This window comes from Stegostoma tigrinum, chromosome 33 (genome assembly GCF_030684315.1).
Source record: "Stegostoma tigrinum isolate sSteTig4 chromosome 33, sSteTig4.hap1, whole genome shotgun sequence".
Lineage (NCBI taxonomy): Eukaryota > Metazoa > Chordata > Chondrichthyes > Orectolobiformes > Stegostomatidae > Stegostoma > Stegostoma tigrinum.
Window position 1 is genome coordinate 21,222,640 of NC_081386.1, and position 25,653 is coordinate 21,248,292.

Sequence of the window (25,653 nt, forward strand, 5' to 3'; positions counted from 1 at the left end):
ATGTCACTGAAAATTTGAAGGCTATTTATAGTTATGGTTGCATATTGTTACATTACACATCCCAGAGGACTCATACAAGTACCTGTCCAGAATAACTCAGGGCTGTACACATTGTAATGCACACTGTGTACCTGACTGTTCATCGTTTTCTCCACTAATGATAAAAGGAGCCTGCTCACAAGGTAATAACTCTCTGCTCACTTGTAAGTTTTTGAAATTTGATTATGAATTGGGATGGAATTGATTGGTGCCCAATGTGAAGAATGAACAGTAAAATTACTGCTTGGGGGCGAGTCTGTACTTCTCACCTTACTTAGATTCCAGACTTGTGTTTAGCAATCTGGTTTTGACTTCTGCAAACATTATAATAACTGTACTTTCAAATAAAACATTACTTTGGATTGTGCCAACAGAATGATAAGGCATGAAGACAACAAAAGTTTCTTTTTTAAACTAATTTACAACACATTTCCTTATACTGCAGCAATGCAAAATTGCTCGCAAAATGGCACATTAAATTTTGATTTATAAATATACTTGAGTGTTAAATACAGCTCAGGGTTAAAAAACCTCACTTTTTATTTGCAAAAGAAAAATGTTAAGAAAAGAAAGAACGCAAAACAGCATGTCACATAGAACAATACAGCGCAGAACAGGCCCTTCGGCCCTCGATGTTGCGCCGTCCTGTGAACTAATCTAAGCCCATCCCCCTACACTGTCTTATCATCATCCATATGCTTATCCAAGGACTGTTTAAATGCCCCTAATGTGGCTGAGTTAACTACATTGGCAGGCAGGGCATTCCACACCCTTACCACTCACTGAGTTAAAGAACCTGCCTCTCTGTGAATTACTCAGAACAACGGCGCCTGCAACTTCTTTCTGAACCTTTGAATTAGATCATTTTAATCATTAATTTCCTTGTAAACTTTTGACTTATTCTTGTAAGCAAATAGATGTGCAGACAAATGTGCTGCAAGAAAACAGAGAACCATGATATGCTTCGTAGTTTTCAACAATTCCCAATGGATTGAAATTAAGCATCTGCACTAAGTGGGTTACATAACACTTGAAAAAAAACTCATTCCAAAATGAAGAAGGGTCTGTTGGAATTATTAACCAAGCATAATTTAATTAATGCCAAACCAATACTATAGCCATGAATTAACTAAAGAACATATCTATTATGAACACTCTGAAGGTAACTATGAGACAAATTAACAGTACCTATTCAAGGAAACAACTAACAGGATACGAAACTTGAAGAATGTGAAGGCATGGCCGTATGGGAACAGGCAATTGGAGTTCAACTATAACTCGATAGTAACCTAGACAAACTACTAGATTATTTTAACTGATGGAATTGTTTTAGTATTCTGTTTCATAAGCAGTACATTCAGTGCATTTTACTGATTGAGAAAAAGGTGGATTTTGCTTTATTTTCTGAGGATGACAAAGTAGAAGAAATTATCACATCCCACCTTTGTGGTCTGCTGTAAAATTTTCAACAGCTGTAACGTTTTATCCATTAAAACATTATTTGAAGTTGAAATGTAAAGAATAACTCAGTACGGCTTAGGCCTATCATATGGTTTACCTAAGGCTTAAATATTTCACATTATTCCAAGCTTCAGATTCTTAGTTTACAACTTGCACTCAATGGGAGATATAACAGCCGTACAACCCAAACAGACTGCACAACACTCAGCCACATGCTTCCCTGTTGCAGGCGCTGGCAGTGCACAGAGGCAACAAAACAGTGAGGCAGATGATAAAAATACTTGAAGCTTTGATACCACGAAGAAAACAAAGTTGGGCATTACGAAGAGAGGCATTGGTTATACCATGCCCAAAGATGAAGCCATTGAATAATATTTTCATATATTGGTCATAATCTCCTGCTCACCCACTTTCTTCATTCCCTTGTAACAGGTTGCCTTGATCTTTGCAATCTCTGCTCCTTGACTCAGTAATTTTCAATACCAAGAGAAAGCCCTACTTAAACGCTCATTGTTAGAAGTAACATGTCATAGATCAGCCTTTTAAATTAGCAAGAAAAGAAATCACCAGGCAGGATATGCCCTGTAGACCAGCAAGAGTTTTAACAAGTATGAAAAGGCACCAAAAGAACAAAGAATTACAATAATAACCAGCAAAAATTATCCAACAGCTGATCTCCAAGTAATTGATGAGACAAACTAGAATCCTTCATATAGATGAACCTGTGTGCAGCTGTGGGAGGCTTGGAGGGATTTTACCTTACAGTGTCATAGGTTGCACAGCAATTGATATAGTATACTACCACTGTGTAAGCTGTCAGTGGCCATTCAGTGTTTTTAAGATGAGGTTTGGCACACTCTGCATTATAAGTGTGCACGCTTGCCAAGGACATGCACTTTCCCACCACCTATTCCTTTTCATTCCCTGGCTACGTGACTGTCGATTTAAGGTGCCTTTGTAATGAAAGCAAGATGGACAATCCAATGATATTTACAGCAAATGTTATATTGTGAACCCATGGTCACTAATAATAATAAAACAAATCTAATTAGATTTTACTAGATAATTTTAGAATTTAATTGTTGTTATAGTGCAAGAATGTTAATAATCATTGCTAAATGAATAACTAACTAGAATTAAAATGTCTTAAATTACAACGCTCTTTTCACTTCTAATGTGCTCCTATTAAAAAGGAGAAAGGCGGGAACAGGAATGAATGAAAGAGTCAGAAGAGGAACGAGAGGAAGGGCCAAATGAGGGCTGAAGATGTGGAGAATTAAGTGGCAATGGATTTAAAGAAAACAAACTGATTATGTGCATAACTGCACTAAAATGAAAATGGAACTAGCACATTTTAGGTAAGCTCAATTTCCAACTGTGCTAAAATGAATATCTATTATGGGAACTCATTTTAAGAGGCGTATATATATTAGGGGATTGATTTTAAGCTTCTTTTCGCTGATTCCAAAACTCACCAATATCTGGAATTGCAATGAAAGGGATAAAAAGGAGATAAGATTCAAATTGCTACATCAGAACGAATTTCTAACCTGAGCTGTTATGATATCCAGTTCAACAATACAACCCGGTCGAGCTGTTGACTGCTGGCTTACTATATTGAATACTTCTCCAACGAGTTTCTAAACAAAAACACAACATTATTAAATGCAACAGTCACAAATATAAGCTATGTTATGAAAAAAATAGTGATTCCATACCACCTCATTAATTTTATTTATAACATCTGAAATCCTACAAGTTGTAGTATCTGAAAACAGCCTAATTATTCGCATCAATTCAATGAGTTGGAACCTTACGACCTAGAATTTTCTAGGCCTGGCAGGATGGACCTAAGTTGCAAGCTGGGCAGGGGACTAGAATTATGGGTAAGAACAAGATTCATAACCACTGTCCTTTTATAAAATGTTGAGAATTTTTGATGGGAGAGGACAAATGTCAAAGAGGGAGAAACAGCATCCTACACCTTGAACATTTTTGCCATTTTGAAGATGCTGGAAATGTGCTCAAGGAATAAACAGACATAGCTACTGTTGATTTCCAATTCGGACAGTGAGTCTAAAGCAACTATCGTTCACATCCTTTAGCAATTTGGTTTTTACCCTAAACAGGTGGTCTCTCTCTCCCAATGAAACAATATGAACAAGCTCCCAATTTCTTAAACATACGTCGGGCAGGCACCCAAGAAAAACATAATGGATGCAGCCATTTAATTCCTAATGGCAGTTTAGCCCTTCTTGGTAGGAAAAAGAAGTTTCAAAATTGTAGTCTGTAAACGTCTTTGAAATTAAAAGTATGATTGAATAGAATTAACCAGGCGGCATCTGTGGAGGCATAAATAGAGTTCCTGTCTGGGTCAATTATCTGTTGCCAACAGGAGCTGTACATAATTAATTCAGGAAATACACAGTGTCAATTGCCAATTGTGCTGCAATATTAGATCATATTTCAGATTATCAACCTGAAATGTTCACTGTTTCTCTGACAGTGACTGCAGTCTTAGACCAAAGTCAGTAGAGTTTTCACAGCTTTCATTATGAAGCTGATGTAAATGGCTCCCCAGAGAGCCATCAGCTCCAACGTGCAGGCTAATATTATATGGAGTCCTTCTAGCATGGAGCTAATAAATGCAAGGCATGCAATAAAAAGTAAATCAAGAGCAAACAGAATTGTTGGCAAACAGAATTAAAAATTACAAACAAACAAAAAAAAATAAAGGGAGAAAGGCTAGTCAGTTTACATTGTACATGAGGCAAACTTTATCCATTATCAACACACACAACTGGCCACAATCAGACAAAAAATTAATTAGTGACAAGTAAATTATGTCGTATAAAATGGTAAACATTTATATTCAATTCATGCGCTGAAATCCTCAATTATGTCTTGATTATTCCAAGCCGCTTCACACTGGCTTTCTGTCTTCGATCCTCCATAAACTTTAGCTCACATTTCAGCCTAAACATGAATGTTGATGGTTTTTCAGCATTTGGTCACGGATTACTTCCGTATCTAGTGCTGAACATCATATGGTCATCAAAAGACATCCCCACTTCTGAAATTATGATAGACAGAAGGTTATTAATGAAGCAGCTGAAGTTTTTTGGGCCTAGGACACTACCCCAAGGATCTCTTCAGGTTTCTCCACCTTCTTCTTCAAGATTCTTGTTACAATCGCTTCTTGCGCCAAGCAATAAGTCATCCTGTCTAACACTTGTGTATTGCATTTATAAATTGTTCTCCAATGACAGCTCTTATAATAATATTAGTCATTTGTTTTCATAGCTATTAACCTACCGAGATTTCAGGATCAGAAAGTTCATCCAGAAGTTTCCGGGCATCAACCACAGCTTGATACAGCCTAAGATTTTGACCATCAGAAGCCACAAAACAAGCACTAGCAGAGTTGCAGTAGGTCCCTAAAAATTGAGGTGGAATATAGTCACAATTATTTAATAATTATACATTGTAACAAAATGTTTCTTTGAGGGTTATCATAGTAATAATGAAATTTAATAATTAATCGTATCTTGCCTATCTTTGCATTTGAAGAAAATATAACTGAACAATTTATTAAACTAGGGAAACCTAATATAATAATTATTTTTAAGGTTCACGGAGTTGAATTTAACCTAATATTTTCAAAGCTACTGCAATTTATTTTGAGTACAAAGTTCACCAGATCAATAAAGATAAAAAGAAACCTTCTTAAGGTACAAATGATGTTTCTTGCTCTAAATACCACCAATTCACTTTAACACAACTGTAGTGATTTATTGTAACTATAAGTTTATTAGGAAGCAGATGGACTGAAATATTGCTTATATTTTTGGTTACAAAGGGTTCAAAAGTGTTTTGGATGACAACACTGATTCTCGGCATGGGGCAGGATTTTGAAGCAGAACATTATTTGCAAGTAATGGATTTCATGACATAGCAAAGGTCTCGTAGATTATTCAGTGGGTTAACACCAGGGACATGATCAGAAATCACAGCTCCAGGTGCTGCATTTAGCTTGTGCTCTCAGCTACACACACTACCCCAAGGACAGTGAACCACGAAAAGCCCAGGTCATTCGGCATTCATATACCCCAGCATGGGGTATGATTCAGAGATGAACATCAACTAGCCACAAAATGACATGACCCACTATCACTCGTATCCTTACACGCAGATGAGGAAGGACACCACTTTGATTGGGGCAAAACATCCATCCCAGGACAAGCCAAACAGACACACGCGCGAGAATTCCTAAAAGCATGGCATTCCAACCGGAACTCCATCAACAAACACGTTGATTTGGAGCCAATCTACCGTCCTCTGAGAAAAAGAACAGGAAATGACATCACCAACCCAAGGAAACCTATCCAGATAAATAGAAAGCGGGACATAACACCAGCGCTTTGTCGGAGGCTCACTGATGTTACCTCAAATGGTGACGAAACGTCTGAAAACTAACCTTCCAGCTCAGTGAACCAGCTTACATCTGGAACAAAATAAAGAACCACTCTTCTGTGGACCGAGAGGAGGAGAGAGCTGTGTTGGAGGTGGAAGGAAGACGTCGGGTTGGCTGTGCACCCTTGCAACCAGTGGATCTTAATGCTGGCTTCGGCCTAACACTGGTTCAGGGGAGCAGCCAACCTGCAACGATGGCTGCAGCAAGTGCTCGTGCCCCAAATCAGGTGGTCCGGAACACCATCCGTGTTTCCGTGAAGGTGGTGGATGAAGGTGCACCTGTGGGCCGCACCTTCTTCGTGAAGAGGGTCCTGTTGGACTGTTATGGGTTTGCTGCTGCGGACATTTACTGCCTGCAGGATTTCCCCGGAGGAGGTTTTTAACAATGTAACCTTCAGGAGTGCCAAGCTTTGCGAGTGCTTCCTGGAGGTTTTCAAGGAGAAAGGAGGTGAGGGCCCCCTCTCTGTATTGACCGCTGTCCCGCTGTTTGTGATGCCAGCGCAGAGGAGCCGTATGGTGACTGTACACATGTACAACCCGCATGTGCCAGCAGTTGATGTCCTGACCTTCCTTGGAAGGTACGTGAAGGTGGAAGGGGACCTAACTGACATCATGGACCCCTTTGGCATCTGGACCAGTAAGAGGCAGGTCAAGGTGACGCTGAGGATGGGCGTGGACAGGAACATTGTACACCCACCGTCCAGCTTCGCGATTGGCGGGAGCAAGGGCTACCTGACCCACGCAGGGCAACCTAAAGTCTGCCATGCCTGTGATAGGTCAGGTCACGTGGCGGCCGACTGCAAAGCCACCATCTGCAGGAACTGCAGGGAGGAGGGACACCTTGCAAAGGATTGCCCACAAGAAAAAAGCTGCAACCTTTGTGGGGAAGCCGGCCACCTCTATAGGGTATGCCCGTGGCGGGGGACCACCTACGCCCAGGTCGCTGGCAGGGGCAATGCGGGGCCAGTCCCCCCAGAGGAGAGGAAGGCAGCAGGGCCCTGCAAGGACTCCACTAATGTGCAGGAGGGCCAGGTCGTGCAGGAGGGCCCAGCTCTGCAGGATGGGCCCGAGGCCAGCAAAGCGCCCCTCCAGTCTCCACTCCCCCCCGACAACCCGGAGTCGATGGAGACGGCGACAGGTGGCCCAGGGGAGTGGACGATGGTCCGGAAAGCGAGGAGGAAGGTACATCGGCAGGCCCAGGAACCGCAACCATCACAAAGGAAGAGGCAGCTACGGGGGGGGGGCTATAAGAGCTCCTCTGATGAGAGAGATTCGGAGAGGGCCCGCCCAAAGCACAAGCTAAAGATCTCAAGGGAGAAGGAAAGCAGCACCCCACTTCCAGGTGACAGGAGGCATCCTGAGGCTCCCTCCGACACCCAGTCACATGCCGCTGGGGCCCTGAAGTTGCCCCCAGAACATCCAGGCGGGAAGGAGGAAACAGCGCGTCCCCAGCCTGACCCAGAGCCGGACTCTCCTGCCTCCATAACCCCGACGGGGGGATGCCACCCGGAAGGCAGCACGGATGGTTTCCTGAGCCCAGAGAACGTCCAGTAGTTAGGCTGAGCAATGGGCATGAAGGGACAGATGGAGGGACTGGACCTTGGACTTGGGGAGGGACTGCGGTCACTGCCCACAATGTGGGTACGAGTTGCGAGCATTAATGTGCGCAGTGTCAAGTCCACCGCAAGATGTGTGTCCACGTTGGCCTACCTGACCACCGTCAAGGTGGACCTCCTGTTTCTGCAGGAGTGCGGAATACCGCACCTCAGCAGGTACGGGAAATGGTCGGGCACCTGGACCTTGGGCTTTCAATCTGGTCGGGGGTGTAACGACTGTCGCTCCTCGGCCCTGGCTATTCTGCTGCGTGGGCGCAACTTCACCATCTCTCAAGTTCAGGAGGTGGTGGGGGGGGCGCCTTCTAGTGGCTGACGTCACCTACCGGAACGCTCCCCTGAGGCTGATCAACGTGTACGCCCCAGCGGTACAGAGTGAATGGTTGGCCGTCCTGCAGCGGCTTCCACCCCTGCTGGCTACGTCCAGGCCGGTCATCCTAGGCGGAGACTTCAACTGCATCATCGATGCAGATGGAAGATCCGGCGTGGAGACGGCGGGTGGGGGGAGTCAAGTGGACGTCACGTCCAGATTCCTGATGGGCACGGTGAAGGACGCCAAGCTGCTTGACGTCTTCAGCACCCCCGCAGACGGAGAGCAGCGGAGGTACACCTGGTCGCGGCCAGACGGGTCTATTCGCTCAAGGATAGACTTCCTGTTTGTGTCACGGGTGTTCTCGGTCAGGTCCACTGACGTCGAGCCGGTGTTCTTCTCTGACCACTGCCTCCTGCTGGCCGACTGTCACTTACAGGACGACCAGCCGGCCGGCAAGGGGACGTGGAAGCTCAACACGACTCTGTTGACCCCAGAGAACGTCCAGGAGCTTAAGAGGGAGTACGCCGGTTGGAGAATCGTGAAACCCCTCTTTGAGTCTCCGGGCGACTGGCGGGAGACGGTGAAGGAGAACATCAAGAGGTTCTTTGTCCTCTAGGGTGTTCGGAAGGCGAGAGAGAGAGGCAGGGAAAGCTGTCGCGACTCCAGAAAAGGGTGCAGAACCTGCTCCTTCTGCAGTTGATGGGGGTCGATGTCACGGAGGACCTCCGCGAGGTGAGGGGCCAGCAAGCCTCGCTCTTCGCCGTGGAGGCCTCTAGGAAAATCTTCCGGTCCAGGGTCCGCTCCGTGGAGCAGGATGAGATGTGCTCGCGTTTCTTCTTTCAGAAGGTGCACAAAGAGAGCTCTGTGCATTTAGCCGGCTGAAGGAGGGCGACGGCTCAGTGACGTCGTCTCAGCCCGACATTTTGTGGATCAGCAGATCCTTCTATGCCGGACTGTACGACACCAAGCCCACGGACAGCACAGCCTCCGAGTCGTTCCTGTCGTCTATCACGGAGGTCTTAGACGACGGCACGAGGGAGTGGCTGGACCGGCCGATATCCCTGGATGAGCTCACCAGAGCCCTCAAGTCCTTGGAGAGGAATAAGAATCCCGGGAGCGACCGCTTACCGGTCAAGCTGTATTCCGCTCTGTGGGACCTGGTCGGCCAGGACTTGCTGGAGGTGTACGATAGTGCGCTTCGGGGAGGGGAAATGTGCAAGTCCATGAGGAAGGGCATCATCACCCTCATTTACAAGAGGAAGGGGGAGAGGGAAGAAATTAAGAATTGGCGTCCCATTTCACTATTGAACGTGGATTACAAAATCCTGGCCAAGGTCATAGCCAACCGGGTCAGGTCTGTCCTGGAGTCGGTGATTCACCCTGACCAAACCTGTGCTGTGCCGGGCAGGAAGATCACTGAGAGCCTTGCGCTCATCAGGGATACGATCGCCTAGGTGCAGGGCAGGTGGGTGGACACCTGCCTCGTCATCCTGGACCAGGAGAAGGCCTCCGACAGGGTCTCTCATGCTTACATGAGGGACGTCCTCTCCAAATTGGGGTTTGGGGAGGGCATCCGCAATTGGATCCGGCTGCTCTACACCAACATCTTAGTCTCAATCAACGGGTGGGAATTGGGCAGTTTTCCAGTCAGATCTGGAGTCAGGCAGGCTGCCTGCTCTCTCCTACCTTGTTCGTGTGCTGTGTGGAGCCCTTCGCGCATCCATCAGGAAGGACGTGAGCCTGAAGGGCGTGACTATCCCAGGCAGCAGAGGCCTTCAGGTCAAGACCTCCCTGTACATGGACGACGTCACCGTCTTCTGCACCGATCGTCGGTCAGGGAGTAGGCTGTTGGACATCTGCAGCCAGTTTGAACTGGCCTCGGGTGCCAAAGTCAATAGGGGTAAGAGCGAGGTCATGTTCTTTGGGAACTGGGACAACCGCTCCTCATCCCCTTCACCGTCAGGACAGACTACCTGAAGGTGCTGGGTGTTTGGTTCGGTGGAGCTAGGGCGTGCACGAAGACTTGGGAGGAGCGTATCACCAACTTGAAGCAGAAGCTGGGCAGGTGGACGCTCCTGTCCCTCTCCATCACGGGTAAGAACCTGGTTGTCAGGTGCGAGGGGCTTTCGGTACTGTTGTATGTGGCGCAAGCCTGGCCTATTCCCTGGACCTGCGCCGCTGCGGTCACCCGTGCCATCTTCCACTTCATTTGGGGGTCGAGGATGGACCGAATCCGCAGGGACACCATGTACAAAGACCTGGAAAATGGGGGAAAGGGCATATCGAATGCCACTCTCGCCCTGATGGCTACCTTTGTGTGCGGCTGCATCAAGCTCTGCGTGGATCCTCAGTACGCAAACACCAAGTGTCACTACTTACTGAGGTTCTACCTGTCCACTGTGTTGCGAAGGATGGGCCTGGCCTCATTGCCGCGGAACGCTCCGAGTAGTTGGACCGTCCCGTACCACCTGTCCTTCCTGGAGAAATTTTTGAAAGCAAACACCTTTGACCACAAGGCCGTCAGGCAGCGGTCAGCACGTAGTATCCTCGAGACCCTTCGGGAAAAGGAGAGGGTGGATTTCGTCGTGTGGTTCCCCATGCAGACTGCCAAAGTAGTTTGGCAGAATGCCTCATCGCCAGAACTTTCAAACAAGCACAAGGACATTGCTTGGCTGGCGGTGAGAGGGGCTCTGCCAGTGACATCTTTTATGCATGCCCGAAATCTCTGTGCCACCGCGCGCTGCCCTCGAGGCGGCTGCGGGGGGGACGAGACTGTCGATCACCTCCTTCTGGAGTGTGCCTATGCGCAGGAGGTCTGGAGGGGGATGCGGTGGTATTTGTCGAGGTTCGTCCCGAGCAGCTCCGTGACGCGGGACTCCGTGTTCTACGGGCTGTTTCCCGGGACGCACACCGAGACCAACATCAACTGCACCTGGAGGACCAAAAATGCGGTGAAAGACGCTCTTTGGTCTGCCCGCAACTTGCTGGTCTGCCAGCTGAAAGAACTGACCCCGACCGAATGTTGCAGACTGGCGCACTCCAAGGTCCAGGACTACGTGCTGAGGGACGCGCTAAAGCTTGGGGCAGCCGCCGCCAAGGCGCGGTGGGGAAAGACCACCGTATGAAACCCTTCGTCCAGAATGGAAACAAGGGCCCTATCTGGTAACTGGGCCCAGCTGGCAGCTTCCCCAACTGGTCAGGGGGCCAACGGGGACTGTGAGGGGTGACGACTGCTGGGGTATTTTCTTTGCTTTGTTTTTTTCTTGCTTTTGTTGGTGTACGTACCCCCTGGGTAACCCAGAGCGGCTTGCATGACTGGTTAGGTGTATAAATATGTTTTATTTTTTGTACATCTTATGAAGAGAGTATATTTTTTTCAAATAATAAAAAGGTGACGAAACATCTGAAAAGTAACTTTCCAGCTCAGCATGCAAACTCACATCCAGTAGTCAATGTTTATATTGCTATGCCAGTGTAGTGTCATTGATTTCCCCAGGATTTTGAATTCTCACACTATCAATGATATCAATATCACTTGATGTCAAAGGGAGATGGTTATTTTCACTTTTCTTGAAGATGTTCATCACAAAATGTTGCTTGTGACTTTTGAGCCCAAGCCTAGAAGTCCTACTGCATATTGTCACTGACTTCTTCCATATCTGAGTCATTGCAAATAATGCTAAATGCTCTGTAATCATTAGTAGACATTCCCATTTCTGACATGATGGAGACGCGCTACTGAAAATGGAAGGACCTAGACACAAACCAAGGAACTTCGGCCGTGATGTCCTCGTACTGGGATGACTGACCAACAACCAACCATCTTCCTTTCTGCTAAATATTACTTCAACAATGGAGTTTTCCGCTCAATTTCCACTGACTCTAGCTTTGCTACAGTTTTTTGAAGTCACACTCAGTAAACTGTTGTCTTGATACCCAATACACTCATGACAACCTGGCTGCAGGAGTTCAGCTTTTTCCCTCATGCTTGAATCAAGGCTGTAATGAGCAAAGGAACCTAATGGTTCAAGAGGAATCCATAATGAATGCCAGAAAGCAGATTCTCACTACACAAAAGTGCCACCTTAGGGCGCTATTGATGAATTCTTTCATTATTTTGATCATCATCAAGAGTATACAAATATAATGGGCCAGGCTGGGTTTGTCATGCTATTTGTGTACAGAACACAACTAGGTAATTTTCCACATTGTTGTGCAGATGCCAATTTTGCTGTACATGAACAGTTACAAAGTTGTGTAGGGTGTTCATGAACTGGAAGGCAAGAAATTAGAATTTGTTGTCATAAATGACAGCAGGGGGGGAAAAAAAAGTGTCATCCCTTTAAAAGATGGTGTTTTTTTCCGCTCTTAGAGATTTTTAAAAATGAAACATTTATTTTGAAACGACAAGCAGCATTTTTTTTTAAAACCAAGATAACCTTTTTGAATTTTAGCCAATTTGAACCAGGCCCTGAGCTACTAAAATACAATTAAACGTAAACCATACCCCTCCTCATTTCTGAAAAAGGTCACGACCTGAAACATTAACTTTCCTGCTCCTCTGCTGCTGCCTGGCCTGCTGTGTTCCTTCGGCTCCACGCTGCCTTATCTCTGAGTCCAGCATCTGCAGTTCTTACTACCTCTGAATTTAAAACTGACTGGTTTCAGGTTGCCAAGACTATCATGTTATAAGAAATAAATGTATCATCGGAGTTGAGGGGTATATAAAGACAGTACATTTAGAAAATGGAGAGAGCCAACTGTCATCCGAGAGGGCAGCAAGCCTGCCATCTGAGAAATAAGCCCAGAGCTCTCACAAGAAACCACTAAGCTCTCTAAGAAAGTGCCATCTTATTGATAAAAGATTCCACAGCATTTTGAGCCAAGAGAACACAGAAAACACCCCTGACAGTAGAATCAGCAGAATAAAGGCATTTGTGGCATGAGATCAACAGAAGGCAGAGAGTTCCAAAGAGAGAGATACAGTCCGTGCAAACTTGGAAAGATTAAGTCTTAATTTATAGTTGTTTTATTAATTGGGTTTATATAAATGGGACTTGTGTTAATTTGAACAGCAATCCAGGAGAATTTAGTTCAGTCAGGGAGTAGTTAGTATTCTAAGGGGAAATTGTTTGGTTTATATGTAATTCTGTTAATTTGTTCATTGTTAGGGTTAAATAAATTGTTCTTATTATCCAGAATGTGGATCAGGGATTTTCCTTCTTTAACCACTCTTAATAGATTATGAGGGGTAAATGAGATTATCTGGGTGTTTCAGGGGTAATTATTAGAAGGGAACCTCAAATTCCATCAGAGCAGATTGGGATTAGTGTTTTGGTTTAATTATCAGAGGGGTTGACTATTCCCCTTCCATAATAAGCTTGGTAATAATAGAACAAGGGTTGTAGTACGAATGAGGTTGCAGACCATGGTTGAATATAATTTGATGCTGCTTTCGGCCCACAGCACCTCACAGATGTCCAATTTTGAGTCGCTAGGTCTGCTCAAATTTCCCACATTTAACTTGTTGGAAGTACCACACAACATGGAGGGCATCGTCAGGTTGCAATTATGACTTGGTTACCACAAGAACTATGCTTACTGCTGCCAATATGGGCATGGGCAGATACGTGATGACATGTGGTGAGAGAAGCTCAAGCAGGTTTTTCTCTCTTGGTCATCACTCAACTGGTCCAGCCCAGTCCAGTAATGTTGTCCTCAAGATGCAGCCAGCTTGGTCCTACCTAGTCACTACTGATAACAGATATTGAAGTTCCCCAGACAAAGAACATTCTAATGGCCTTGGCACCTGCACGGTTTCTTCCAATTAGCGTTCAACATGGAGGGAAGTGTATGGATTTGAGAGAAGAGACGCAAGGTAGTAATCAGAAGGTTCTAGAGCCCATATGCAATAATTCTACCTAAAATAATCTTGGGTATATCAAACAAAATTTCCTGTAGGTATGACTGCATGTTGGGGGGGTGGGGGGGAACACACACACAATGCCTCAACAATAGTAGGAACTGCAGATGCTGGAGAATCTGAGGTAACAAGGCGCAGAGCTGGATGAACACAGCAGGCCATGCAGCATCAGAGGAGCAGGAAGGCTGACGTTTCGGGCCTAGACCCTTCTTCTAGGTCTGAAACTTCAGCCTTTCTGCTCTTCTGACACTGCTTGGCCTGCTGTGTTATCCAGCTCTACACCTTATCTCATGATGTCTAACAGCAGCTTGACAAAATAACTTCACATTTGATTTATATTTTGGACAGTGAGGGGGCATAAAGTTTTAACCTTATGACTCATGGGGGAAGAAGCTGCAGCAGGTAAATAAGCAGCCTTTGAAAAGGCGTATACTTAGAGATTTTCCAGTCCATGAATTCCACAGTCCTGCCAATCCCTACTTGATGGCCTTAGAGGGTTTCAGGCAGCATGTGAAAGCCACATTCTGGCCTTTTAAGCATGAAGTTCAATCCTCAGTCATCCAGCATGTTGGAAAATAAAATTGCATGCCATTGGGTTCAATAGGGGTTACTCGTCTAGTTTGAAGAACATCCCAGTTTATATGGTAGTTGGCAGGTTCCTGCTAGCTTGTTGACTTGCTTATATTGTTTGATGCTTTAGCCACTGCCACAATTTCCACTTGCCAGGTTTAAAAATAAAAATATCCTTCTCTGGGAGTCATTGGCTGCTTTCATTATTTAATTTATCAAATGTGTCATTTGACGCTTGAAGAAAAATACTTCATTATAAAATAGTGCTTATGATGCCAAAATACTGTAATCATCTTTTCATATGGCTTACCTTCTTAAAAAAAAACCAAAGCAGTACACTGAAGGGATTCTGATAAAAGCTGACATTAAGGAAAAATGAAGATAGACAGATGAGGGAGTTGAAGAGTAAAACGGACTTGGAAAAGGACAATTATATCTTCCAATTTTCCATGATGAATTACCTATCTTACCAAGGGCGAGTGAAGTTTAATGATGCTTAATGTTCTTGACAACTAGGAAAACCATTTGAAACTGTAACAGCATGATAAAAAGGTACAATTAATTTCTGACTAGCATGCTCACAATTAACTATTTTTAATAAACAGAATGTAGCAAAACTGATTTAAATCAAACTCACCAAGACAATAGCTTGGGATCAATGTTGGAAGCCAGGCCACATTTGAAAAAGCTGAAGTATGCAAGGAATTTATACGTGCCAGCTCTGAAACCCCTCCAGAGTATGACAAGGGTCCTATTGGATCCATACGCCAAAGTATCAGCTCACTGTAGATGGCATTAGGATCATGAAATGTTCTTGTAGCAGCATTTGTAACTTGCTGTGAAGTTGGCCCTTTTAAGGGCTTTACAAGTTCTACCACAGGTTTTTCCTTTTCACCAGAGTCAGTTTCAGGAGTCATTAGCGCATTGTGATGGGAAGAGGTCAACAAAAGCGGTAGCACTGAATGGCAAGCTAAGTCATTCAGATGAAAACGATGTCCACAATATCTAAACTTGTGCGATACCATTAGAACTGTGGTGAAAGCAGATTCTTCAGCAAAAGTTACTGCCCACTGGTTTAACGATCCATCAACATGCTTTGATATCATCATAACTGCCGGAGTGATGATATTTAATTTTGAGCTATTCACAAAATGGATCATCCCATTGAGATTAGGATCATTATTTGGAAGGTTCTTAGCATCTTTAGCAGTACATGCATACATCATGATATTTTTGCTGAGCGAGTTAGCATCACCAGTAGGAAAAGCAACAGGAATCCGTGATGAAAATGCGACCTATAATACAAATGTGAATTAGACATTTTTAGTTGTCATGCATGTTTCTGCATAATTTACAAAATATATTCTTGCTGGAAGAAATAAAAGAAATTACATTTGTCATGGACCTTTAACACAGCAAAACTATATCAAAGATCTTCACAGTAATAATCAGAAATGTCATGCAAAGGTGGCAAAGTTAGGGGAAATAATCAAAGACAGAGTTAAAAAGTGAGGGTTGAAGCAGGCTTCAGAGAGAGATGGAAGTAGGAGGGGGAAGAAGTTCTGAAGTTGGAATTAAACAGAAGTTTGCAAAATATATTGGACACTACATGAAAATACTCAGTAATTTAGTGATTAACACAGATTAACAAAATTCATATGTTTCCTTAACTAACATATCATCCAAATTCAGAAAAAAATGGAAAATACTATGCATTATACCCGAAACACATTGTTACTCAATTTCTTTCTCATTTTTTGCGTGAAAATGCAATTAGTTACATACTCCTGATGATTCCTGTTTCAGGCCTAACTGAATCAAAAATTGACGCAATCTATTAATTACTACAGAGTTTGTTCCAAACAAAAATCTGAATTAGTAGCTTATTTTGCCTGTCAAGAAGAACATTGGGGCCACTAATATGTAGTTACTAGCTGGTACTAGCTTTGTTGCAAAAACCTTTCTTTACAATTGATTATTCAGTATGCATTCACTAGTCACAAGATTGCTAAAATTGTGTACAGATGATACCATAAGAAAATTAAGCACATTTTACACAACAGCAAATGCCAGGGTAACTTCTGATATAAATATTACAGAAAATATAGACAGTCTCCTTTCAGAGCAAAGCTGCATCCGAACTGTACACCACAAAGGCAGCATATGATTAAAGTAATTTTTAATTGAGCCCTGCCTTAGAAGGAAAGATAATTACTTGGCATTCTGCACCACCATATCATCCTGTGTCATTACAAAACAGAATACACATTTAAATACATAGCAGTCGTTTTGAAAGCAGAAAGTAATATGAAAGTGTAAATTAAATACTTTTAAATAAATTACTTAATGAAAGTGCTCATACTTTTACATAGCACACTCGCAGAATTGTATCAAACATTCCATTAAGAATGTGCATTGAAATAGAAGAGCGAAAGCTGTGTAACAAACAATTAGATGAATAAATTGTAATTAAACAATAATGTAGTCCCACATAAATGGAGAACTGTTCCAGTTTTATTGTATGAGCTTTTGATTCCTTCTACTGAAGCACTGTAACTGTCAGGTAGGACACCTCCAAATGAACCAAGTTTATATGCCAATTTTGCATCTTTTGAAAATTTTACTTTCAATGATTCAACTTATTGGATTGTTTTGTCCTTGACAACCCCCTTTTAGATATTTCTGGAGAAATTTGAAATGTTTTGAAGACCAGCACAGTCAAACGGCTTCCTTCTGTGTTTTAAGCATTGAGTCTGTTTTTAATACACCCTTTAAATTAGACCTTGATGTTAACAAACAAAACTGTGATATTAACTGAAATTAGATGTTTTATCATTGAATTAATAGTACAGGAAGCCATTTGGCCTACTGTGTCGGTACCAGCTCCCAAAACAACTACCCAACTAGTCTACTAGCTTCAGCTAATAAGACAATTCAAAACCATCTGTCAAAAATATCATCTTACAAAGAAAGATTTTCAACATTGAAGGCAATGACTAAATCTGGCATAGATTTTTTTAAAACAACTTAGATGTACGATCAAATTAATCTTAAAAAACAGCTTGTATCAAATTACAATGAGGATTCTGGGAAATGTTGTCTCACCTACTACTAAAACGTTCATTGAAAATTGCCACACTAACAATAATGTTAAATTGACATTTTTGCAACTTGTACAAATGGGATAACATGAATCCTAATAACAGCACAATTATAACTTGAACACAGGGCTCAATATGTAGGTAGACAAACAGGAGGCTGGAAGAACACAGCAAGCCAGGCAGCATCTAGAAGGAAGTAAAAGTCAATGTTTTGGGTATTACCCTTCTTCAGCACTCTTATTCAGTCCCTCATCTAAAATCTTTGTCACCTCTTTGAAAATTTCAATCAAGCTGGTGAGACATGGCCTTCCCCATACAAAACCATGGTCCCCGTCACTAACTAGTCCATTTTCTTCCAAATGTGCATACATCGTGTCCCTCAGTGACTTCTCTAAGAGCTTTCACAACACAGACGTCAGGCTCACTGGTTTATAATTTCCTGGATTATCCTTGCTTCCTTTCTCAAAGAAGGGAACAACATTGGCTGATCTCCAGTCCTCTGGAACTTGACCTGTTATCAAAGACGATGTGAACATTTCTGCTAATGCCCTAGCTATTTCTTCCCTTGCCGCTCACATTTCCTCAGATAGATCCCATCTAGTCCAGAGGACTTGTCGACCTGAACACAAATTAGGGTGCCCAAAACTTATTCCCTCAATACTGACATTTTCTACAATATTCACAAACTCATCCCGGACCTCAACATCAGTCATGTCCTTCTCCTTGGTGAACACTGACACAAAGTACTCATTAAGATCTCCCCCACTTCCTGTGGCTCCATGCTTAACTTCCCTCCCTTGTCCTTGAATGGGCCTATTCTTTCCTTTCCTACTTACTTTGTTCTGATATATGCATAAAAAGCCTTGGGATTCTCCTTGACCCTGTTTGCTAAAGACATTTCATGGCCGCTTTTAGCCTTCCTAACTCTTCCTCCTTTCTCTATATTCCTCAATGGTTTGTCAGTTTATAGCATCCTAAACTAATCATAAGCTTTCTTTTTCCTTTTGAAGAAGCTTACAATTTCCCTTGTCACCCATGATTCCCGAATCCTCCCACTGCTACCCTTCAGTTTTGCGGGGACATGCATGTCCTGCACTTTAATCAACTGGTCTTTAAAAGCTTTCCATATGTCAGACGAAGCTTTGCCCTCAAGTAAGTGTTCCCAATCCACATTCTCCAGTTCCTGTCTAATTTTGATGTAATTAGCCCTTGCCCAATGAAGCACTCCCAACTGAGGGCCACTTTTGTCCTTGTCCGTGACTACTCAAAATCTATTGTAGTTATTATCACAAAGTAGGGCCCCCTGGGGCTATGAGGCAGCAGTGCTAATCACTAAGCCACCATGCCGCCCCTATTGTGTAGGGTGTCTAAATCAATGAATTGAATTAATTAGGAAAGAGAACTAAAATATGCTGTTCAATGGGCCTGGGAAACTGTAAGGATTGGATTTAACACATCTTGAAGAGTTTGAAGGCAAGAAGGCATACTAAATCCAGTAGATGGTGTGCTCAGCATATACATGGTCATGTCCACTCCACCATAATTGTACCAGCAGTGGGAGCACTGGACTGTAGAGGATAAATTCTTGGTAAGCAAGGGGTTGAAAGGTTATTACAAATAGATAGGAATGCAGTTTTGGAGGTTATAATCGTTATCAGCCAGGGTCTTACTGAAACCAGAATAGGTTCAAGGGCCTGAGTGGTTTATTCCTGCTCCTTGATCATACATTCAAAATTTGTTGAGTTATTTCCACACTAACAACAGTGTGCACATTAAACTCATCATTAATTTCTCTGAAATTTCTAGGCCAGTTGTGTAGGTTTAAATTCAAACTGAAATCATGGATTTTAAAGGACTTTATTGAACTATTCTAGATCTCAGTTTGAGCTGCTAAAATCATTTCGCTCCAACACACTATAAAGTTGCCAGAGCCCTACAGGACTGCGCTCTGACTAGAGAGATGACTTGTGGTGGTTTAACCTGAGCATCACCATGCCTCAAGTGAAGGGTGAGGTTAAAAAGTTAGGACCTACATGGTAAAGTCAGTCAACACATAAATTCAACCCATTTTCACATCACTCTGCATTGCAAGCCAGCCATCCAGCCAACTGACCCAACATGCTAAACAGCTGATGAAAACACTTTTTCTGTTATCCATGCTCTAGTGAAATCTGGAGGATGCCTAAAGGCTTTGGGGGTATATACTGCTGAAATTAAAACTTTATGAACAGAACAAAAGTTAAAACAATATTTGCCTTCATTTCAGACCAGACCCAGAGAATAATTACGGTAAATACTAATGTAAAACTGTCTTTCTTTTTGCTTGGCAACCAAAAAAAGATACATCATTACTAATAAATTCAAAGTCAACAAGACAAAGATGCTGGCTTAATGTTAGCACTGGGATTTGTAGTAGACAAAACATGCCCCTGTAAAAATCTCTTTGAAAGAAAAGTGAAAATTTAAAATAAACATATTGTGACATTCAAGAATGCAAGGCCTGATTTAAGGCAGACATTATTACAGTCAAAATTCAATGTAGTTTGTGCAAAGTACAATACCACTTTGAAAATAAATTACAAATCAATTTGAGGTTACTAAGATACTGATTAACCTAGAGTAATAACGACTCAGACAGCTTTGAAAACAAAAGCAGGTAATTAGTATTCTAACACAAAATGATTGATCACAATGGATTTATACTTGTTTTACTGCACTAAGCTTCTAAACACCCAACTGAACTTTTATCAAAATTTCTAAGCATCTGTCGTTTTGTATTAAATGAGCAAATATGGCCTTTAAAATGTGGGCTTATAATTTAAACAGCTATATTAGAAAATATTTTATCTGTACCTGGACTTGTCTGAATATTCCTGGGTGATATTCATCTAAATACTTTACATGCCAGACTAAAAATGAGCCATCTACAGGATGGATTGTAAACAGCATATCAGCATTCCTGTTCCATTCTGTTTGCAGTGTTTCAAGTTTTCGATCTAACAATATAGTGGGCATTGAAATTCCTGCAACTGATGATGTAGATACTGTAGTGTTCCCATCTTGTTTAGCCTCTTCATTCTCATACTCTGATCCTTTCTCTGAAGCTTCATCTTGTTCTGTAACAAAGCAGAAATAAAATGTTGTGTAATACAGTGCAAGAAACTATGTATAACTTCAAATACACCCATGTAATTAAAATAACCATGTCTTAGTTACTTTGAACCTCAGTGCGCTCCTCAGATAGCTATCCAGATTAGAAGAATTAATTTTGAAGTATCAAGTTGTTCCAACAGGACAAAATGTTTGTTTTAAAAAGAGAATCTCATGATTTGATAGAAAATGATCCAATAACGTGCAGTTAGCAATTCATTTTGCACGGGCTGAACTTCTTTTTTAAAAAGTGCTAATTTTCTTTGAAACTAACAATCCATTAAAAACAAAATAATTCAAAGCTGCGCGTCCTACAACTTGTTTAGTATGTCCACTCTCCCCTACATCAAAGACATTTCCGAAATGACTGCCAGACTACTCGGACCTCTTGGCATCAGGGTAGCCTACAAACCCAGCAACACACTAAAACAGCAGCTAATGAACTTAAAAGACCCTATACAGACAACAAACAAAACAAACATCATCTACAAAATACCTTGCAAGAACTGTGACAAACACTACATTGGACAAACTGGCAGAAAGCTAGCCACCAGGATACACGAACATCAACTAGCCACAAAACGACATGACCCACTATCACTAGTATCCTTACATACAGATGAGGAAGGACACCACTTTGATTGGGACAACACATCCATCCTAGGACAAGCCAAACAGAGACACGCACGAGAATTCCTAGAAGCATGGCATTGCAACCGGAACTCCAATCAACAAACATATTGGCTCCAAATCAAGCTACCATCCCCTGAGAAAAAGAACAGGAAATGATGTCACCAACACAGGAAATGACATCACCAACCCAAGGAAACCTATCCAGATAAATAGAAAGCGGGACATAACACCAGCGCTTCATCAGAGGCTCACTGTTGATGTTACCTCAAATGGTGACGAAACGTCTGAAAACTAACCTTCCAGCTCAGTGAACCAGCTTACATCTGGAACAAAATAAAGACCCACTCTTCTGCAGACCGAGAGGAGGAGAGCGCTGTGTTGGAGGTGGAAGGAAGACGTCGGGTTGGCTGTGCACCCTTGCAACCGGTGGATCTTAATGCTGGCTTCGGCCTAACGCTGGCTCAGCCAACCTGCAACGATGGCTGCGGCAAGTGCTCGTGCCTTAGGTCAGGGGGTCCGGAACACCATCTGTGTTTCCGTGAAGAAGGTGGATGAAGGTGCACCTGTGGACCGCACCTTCTTCGTGAAGAGGGTCCTGTTGGACTGTTGTGGGTTCGCTGCTGCGGACATTTACTGCCTGCAGGATTACCCCGGAGGAGGTTTTTAACAATGTAACCTTCAGGAGTGCCAAGCTTTACGAGCGCTTCCTGGAGGTTTTCAAGGAGAAAGGAGGTGAGGGCCCCCGCTCTGTATTGACCGCTGTCCTGCTGTTCGTGATGCCAGTGCAGAGGAGCCGTATGGTGACTGTACATATGTACAACCCGCATGTGCCAGCAGTTGATGTCCTGACCTTCCTTGGAAGGTACGTGAAGGTGGAAGGGGACCTAACTGACATCATGGACACCTTTGGCATCTGGACCAGTAAGAGGCAGGTCAAGGTGACGCTGAGGATGGGCGCGGACAGGAACATTGTACACCCACCGTCCAGCTTCGCGATTGGCGGGAGCAAGGGCTACCTGACCTACGCAGGGCAACCTAAAGTCTGCCATGCCTGTGATAGGTCAGGTCATGTGGCGGCCGACTGCAAAGCCACCATCTGCAGGGAGGAGGGACACCTTGCAAAGGATTGCCCACAAGAAAAAAGCTGCAACCTTTGCGGGGAAGCGGGCCACCTCTATAGGGCATGCCCGCGGCGGGGGACCACCTACGCCCAGGTCGCCGGCAGGGGCAATGTGGGGCCAGTCCCCCCAGAGGAGAGGAAGGCACCAGGGCCCTGCAAGGACCCCACTAATGAGCAGGAGGGCCAGGTCGTGCAGGAGGGCCCAGCCCTGCAGGATGGGCCCGAGGCCAGCAAAGCGCCCCTCCAGGCTCCATTCCCCCCCGACAACCCAGAGTCGATGGAGGCGGCGACAGTCGACCCAGGGGAGTGGACGACAGTCCGGAAAGCGAAGAGGAAGGCGCGCCAGCAGGCCCAGGAACCGCAACCATCAGGCGGGAAGAGGCAGCTAAAGAGGGGGATATAAGGGCTCCTCTGACGAGGGAGATTCGGAGAGGGCCCGCCCAAAGCACAAGCTAAAGATCTCGAGGGAGAAGGAAAGCAGCACCCCGCTTCCATGTGACGGGAGGCATCCTGAGGCCCCCGGAACTTCCAGGCAGGAAGGTGGAAACAGCGCGTCCCCAGCCTGACCCAGAGCCGGACTCTCTTGCCTCCCTACCCACGACGGGGGGGATGCCACCCGGAAGGCAGCACAGATGGTTTCCTGAGCCCGGAGAACGTCCAGCAGTTAGCCCGGGCAATGGGCATGAAGGGACAGATGGAGGGACTGGACCTTGGACTTGGGGTGGGTACTGCGGTCACTGCCCACAATGGGGGTACAAGTTGCGAGCATTAATATGCGCAGCGTCAAGTCCACCGCAAGATGTGTGTCCACGTTGGCCTACCTGACCACCGTCAAGGCGGACCTCCTGTTTCCACAGGAGAGAGGGATACCGCACCCCAGCAGGTACGGGAAGTGGTCTGGCGCCTGGAACTGTGGGCTTTCAATCTGGTCGGGGGGTAACGACTGTCGCTCCTCGGGCCTGGCTATTCTGCTACGTGGGCGCAACTTCACCATCTCTCAAGTTCAGGAGGTGGTGGGGGGGGGGCGCCTTCTAGTGGCTGACGTCACCTACAGGAACGCTCCCCTGAGGTCGATCAATGTGTACGCCCCAGCGGTACAGAGTGAGCGGTGGGCCGTCCTGCAGCGGCTTCCACCCCTGCTGGCTATGTCCAGGCCGCTCATCCTAGGCGGAGACTTCAACTGCATCATCGATGCAGATGGAAGATCCAGCGTCGGGACAGCGGGTGGGGGGAGTCAAGTGGACGTCACGTCCAGATTCCTGATGGGCACGGCGAAGGACGCCAAGCTGCTTGATGTCTTCAGCACCCCCGCAGACGGAGAGCAGCGGAGGTACACCTGGTCGCGGCCAGACGGGTATATTCGCTCAAGGATAGACTTCCTGTTTGTGTCACGGGCGTTCTCGGTCAGGTCCACCGGCGTCGAGCCGGTGTTCTTCTCTGACCACTGCCTCCTGCTGGCCGACTGTCACTTACAGGACGACCAGCCGGCCGGCAAGGGGATGTGGAAGCTCAACATAACTCTGTTGACCCCAGAGAACGTCCATGAGCTTAAGAGGGAGTACGCCGGTTGGAGAATCGTGAAACCCCTCTTTGAGACTCCGGGCGACTGGCGGGAGACGGTGAAGGAGAACATCAAGAGGTTCTTTGTCCTCAAGGGTGTTCGGAAGGCGAGAGAGAGAGGCGGGGAAAGCTGTCACGTATCCAGAAAAGGTTGCAGAACCTGCTCCTTCTGCAGTTGATGGGGATCGATGTCACGGAGGACCTCCGCGAGGTGAGGGGCCAGCAAGCCTCACTCTTCGCCGTGGAGGCCTCCAGGATAATCATCCGGTCCAGGGTCCGCTCCGTGGAGCAGGACGAGACGTGCTCGCGTTTCTTCTTTCAGAAGGTGCACAAAGAGAGCTCTGTGCATTTAGCCGGCTGAAGGAGACGACGGCTCGGTGACGTCGTCTCGGCCCGACATTTTGTGGATCAGCAGATCCTTCTATGCCGGACTGTACGACACCAAGCCCACGGACAGCACAGCCTCCGAGTCGTTCCTGTCGTCTATCACGGAGGTCTTAGACGACGGCACGAGGGAGTGGCTGGACCGGCCGATATCCCTGGATGAGCTCACCAGAGCCCTCAAGTCCTTGGAGAGGAATAAGACTCCCTGGAGCGACCGCTTACCGGTCGAGCTGTATTCCGCTCTGTGGGACCTGGTCGGCCAGGACCTGCTGGAGGTGTACGATAGTGCGCTTTGGGCAGGGGAAATGTGCAAGTCCATGAGAAAGGGCATCATCACCCTCATTTACAAGAGGAAGGGGGAGAGGGAAGAAATTAAGAATTGGCGTCCCATTTCACTATTGAACGTGGACTACAAAATCCTGGCCAAGGTCATAGCCAACTGGGTCAGGTCTGTCCTGGAGTCGGTGATTCACCCTGACTAAACCTGTGCTGTGCTGGGCAGGAAGATCGCTGAGAACCTCGCGCTCATCAGGGATACAATCGCCTACGTGCATGACAGGCAGGTGGACACCTGCCTCGTCAGCCTGGACTAGGAGAAGGCCTTCGACAGGGTCTCTCATGCTTACATGAGGGACGTCCTCTCCAAATTGGGGTTCGGGGAGGGCATCCGCAATTGGATCCGGCTGCTCTACACCAACATCGATAGCGCAGTCTCGATCAACGGGTGGGAATCGGACAGTTTTCCAGTCAGATCTGGAGTCAGACAGGCTGCCCGCTCTCTCCTGCCTTGTTCGTGTGCTGTGTGGAGCCCTTCGCCGCATCCATCAGGAAGGACGTGAGCCTGAAGGGCGTGACTATCCCAGGCAGCAGAGACCTTCAGGTCAAGACCTCCCTGCACATGGACGACGTCGCCGTCTTCTGCACCGATCGTCTGTCGGTGAGTAGACTATTGGACATCTGCGGCCAGTTTGAACTGGCCTCGGGAGCCAAAGTCAATAGGGGTAAGAGCGAGAAATAATGGGAACTGCAGATGCTGGAGATTCCAAGATAATAAAATGTGTGAGGCTGGATGAACACAGCAGGCCAAGCAACATCTCAGGAGCACAAAAGCTGACGTTTCGGGCCTAGACCGAAACGTCAGCTTTTGTGCTCCTGAGATGCTGCTTGGCCTGCTGTGTTCATCCAGCCTCACATTTTATTATCTAGGGGTAAGAGCGAGGTCATGTTCTTTGGGAACTGGGACGACCGCTCCTCATCCCCTTCACCGTCAGGACAGACTACCTGAACGTGCTGGGTGTTTGGTTCGGTGGAAC

General features: G+C 45.3%; 1 protein-coding gene across 7 annotated transcripts in view; it reads right to left on the reverse strand.

The window, feature by feature from the left end:
• Positions 1 to 25,653, reverse strand: part of dmxl2 (Dmx-like 2) — a 132,210-nt gene that overhangs the window by 68,498 nt on the left and 38,059 nt on the right. For all 7 annotated transcript variants that reach the window (XM_059639307.1, XM_048562600.2, XM_048562599.2 and 4 more), the window contains exons 11-14: positions 20,347 to 20,609; positions 15,030 to 15,687; positions 4,816 to 4,937; positions 3,051 to 3,140 (exon numbers count right to left, since the gene is read on the reverse strand). In XM_059639307.1, coding sequence (XP_059495290.1) covers positions 3,051 to 3,140; positions 4,816 to 4,937; positions 15,030 to 15,687; positions 20,347 to 20,609 — 1,133 coding nt within the window. The remainder of the gene's footprint in view (positions 1 to 3,050; positions 3,141 to 4,815; positions 4,938 to 15,029; positions 15,688 to 20,346; positions 20,610 to 25,653) is intronic.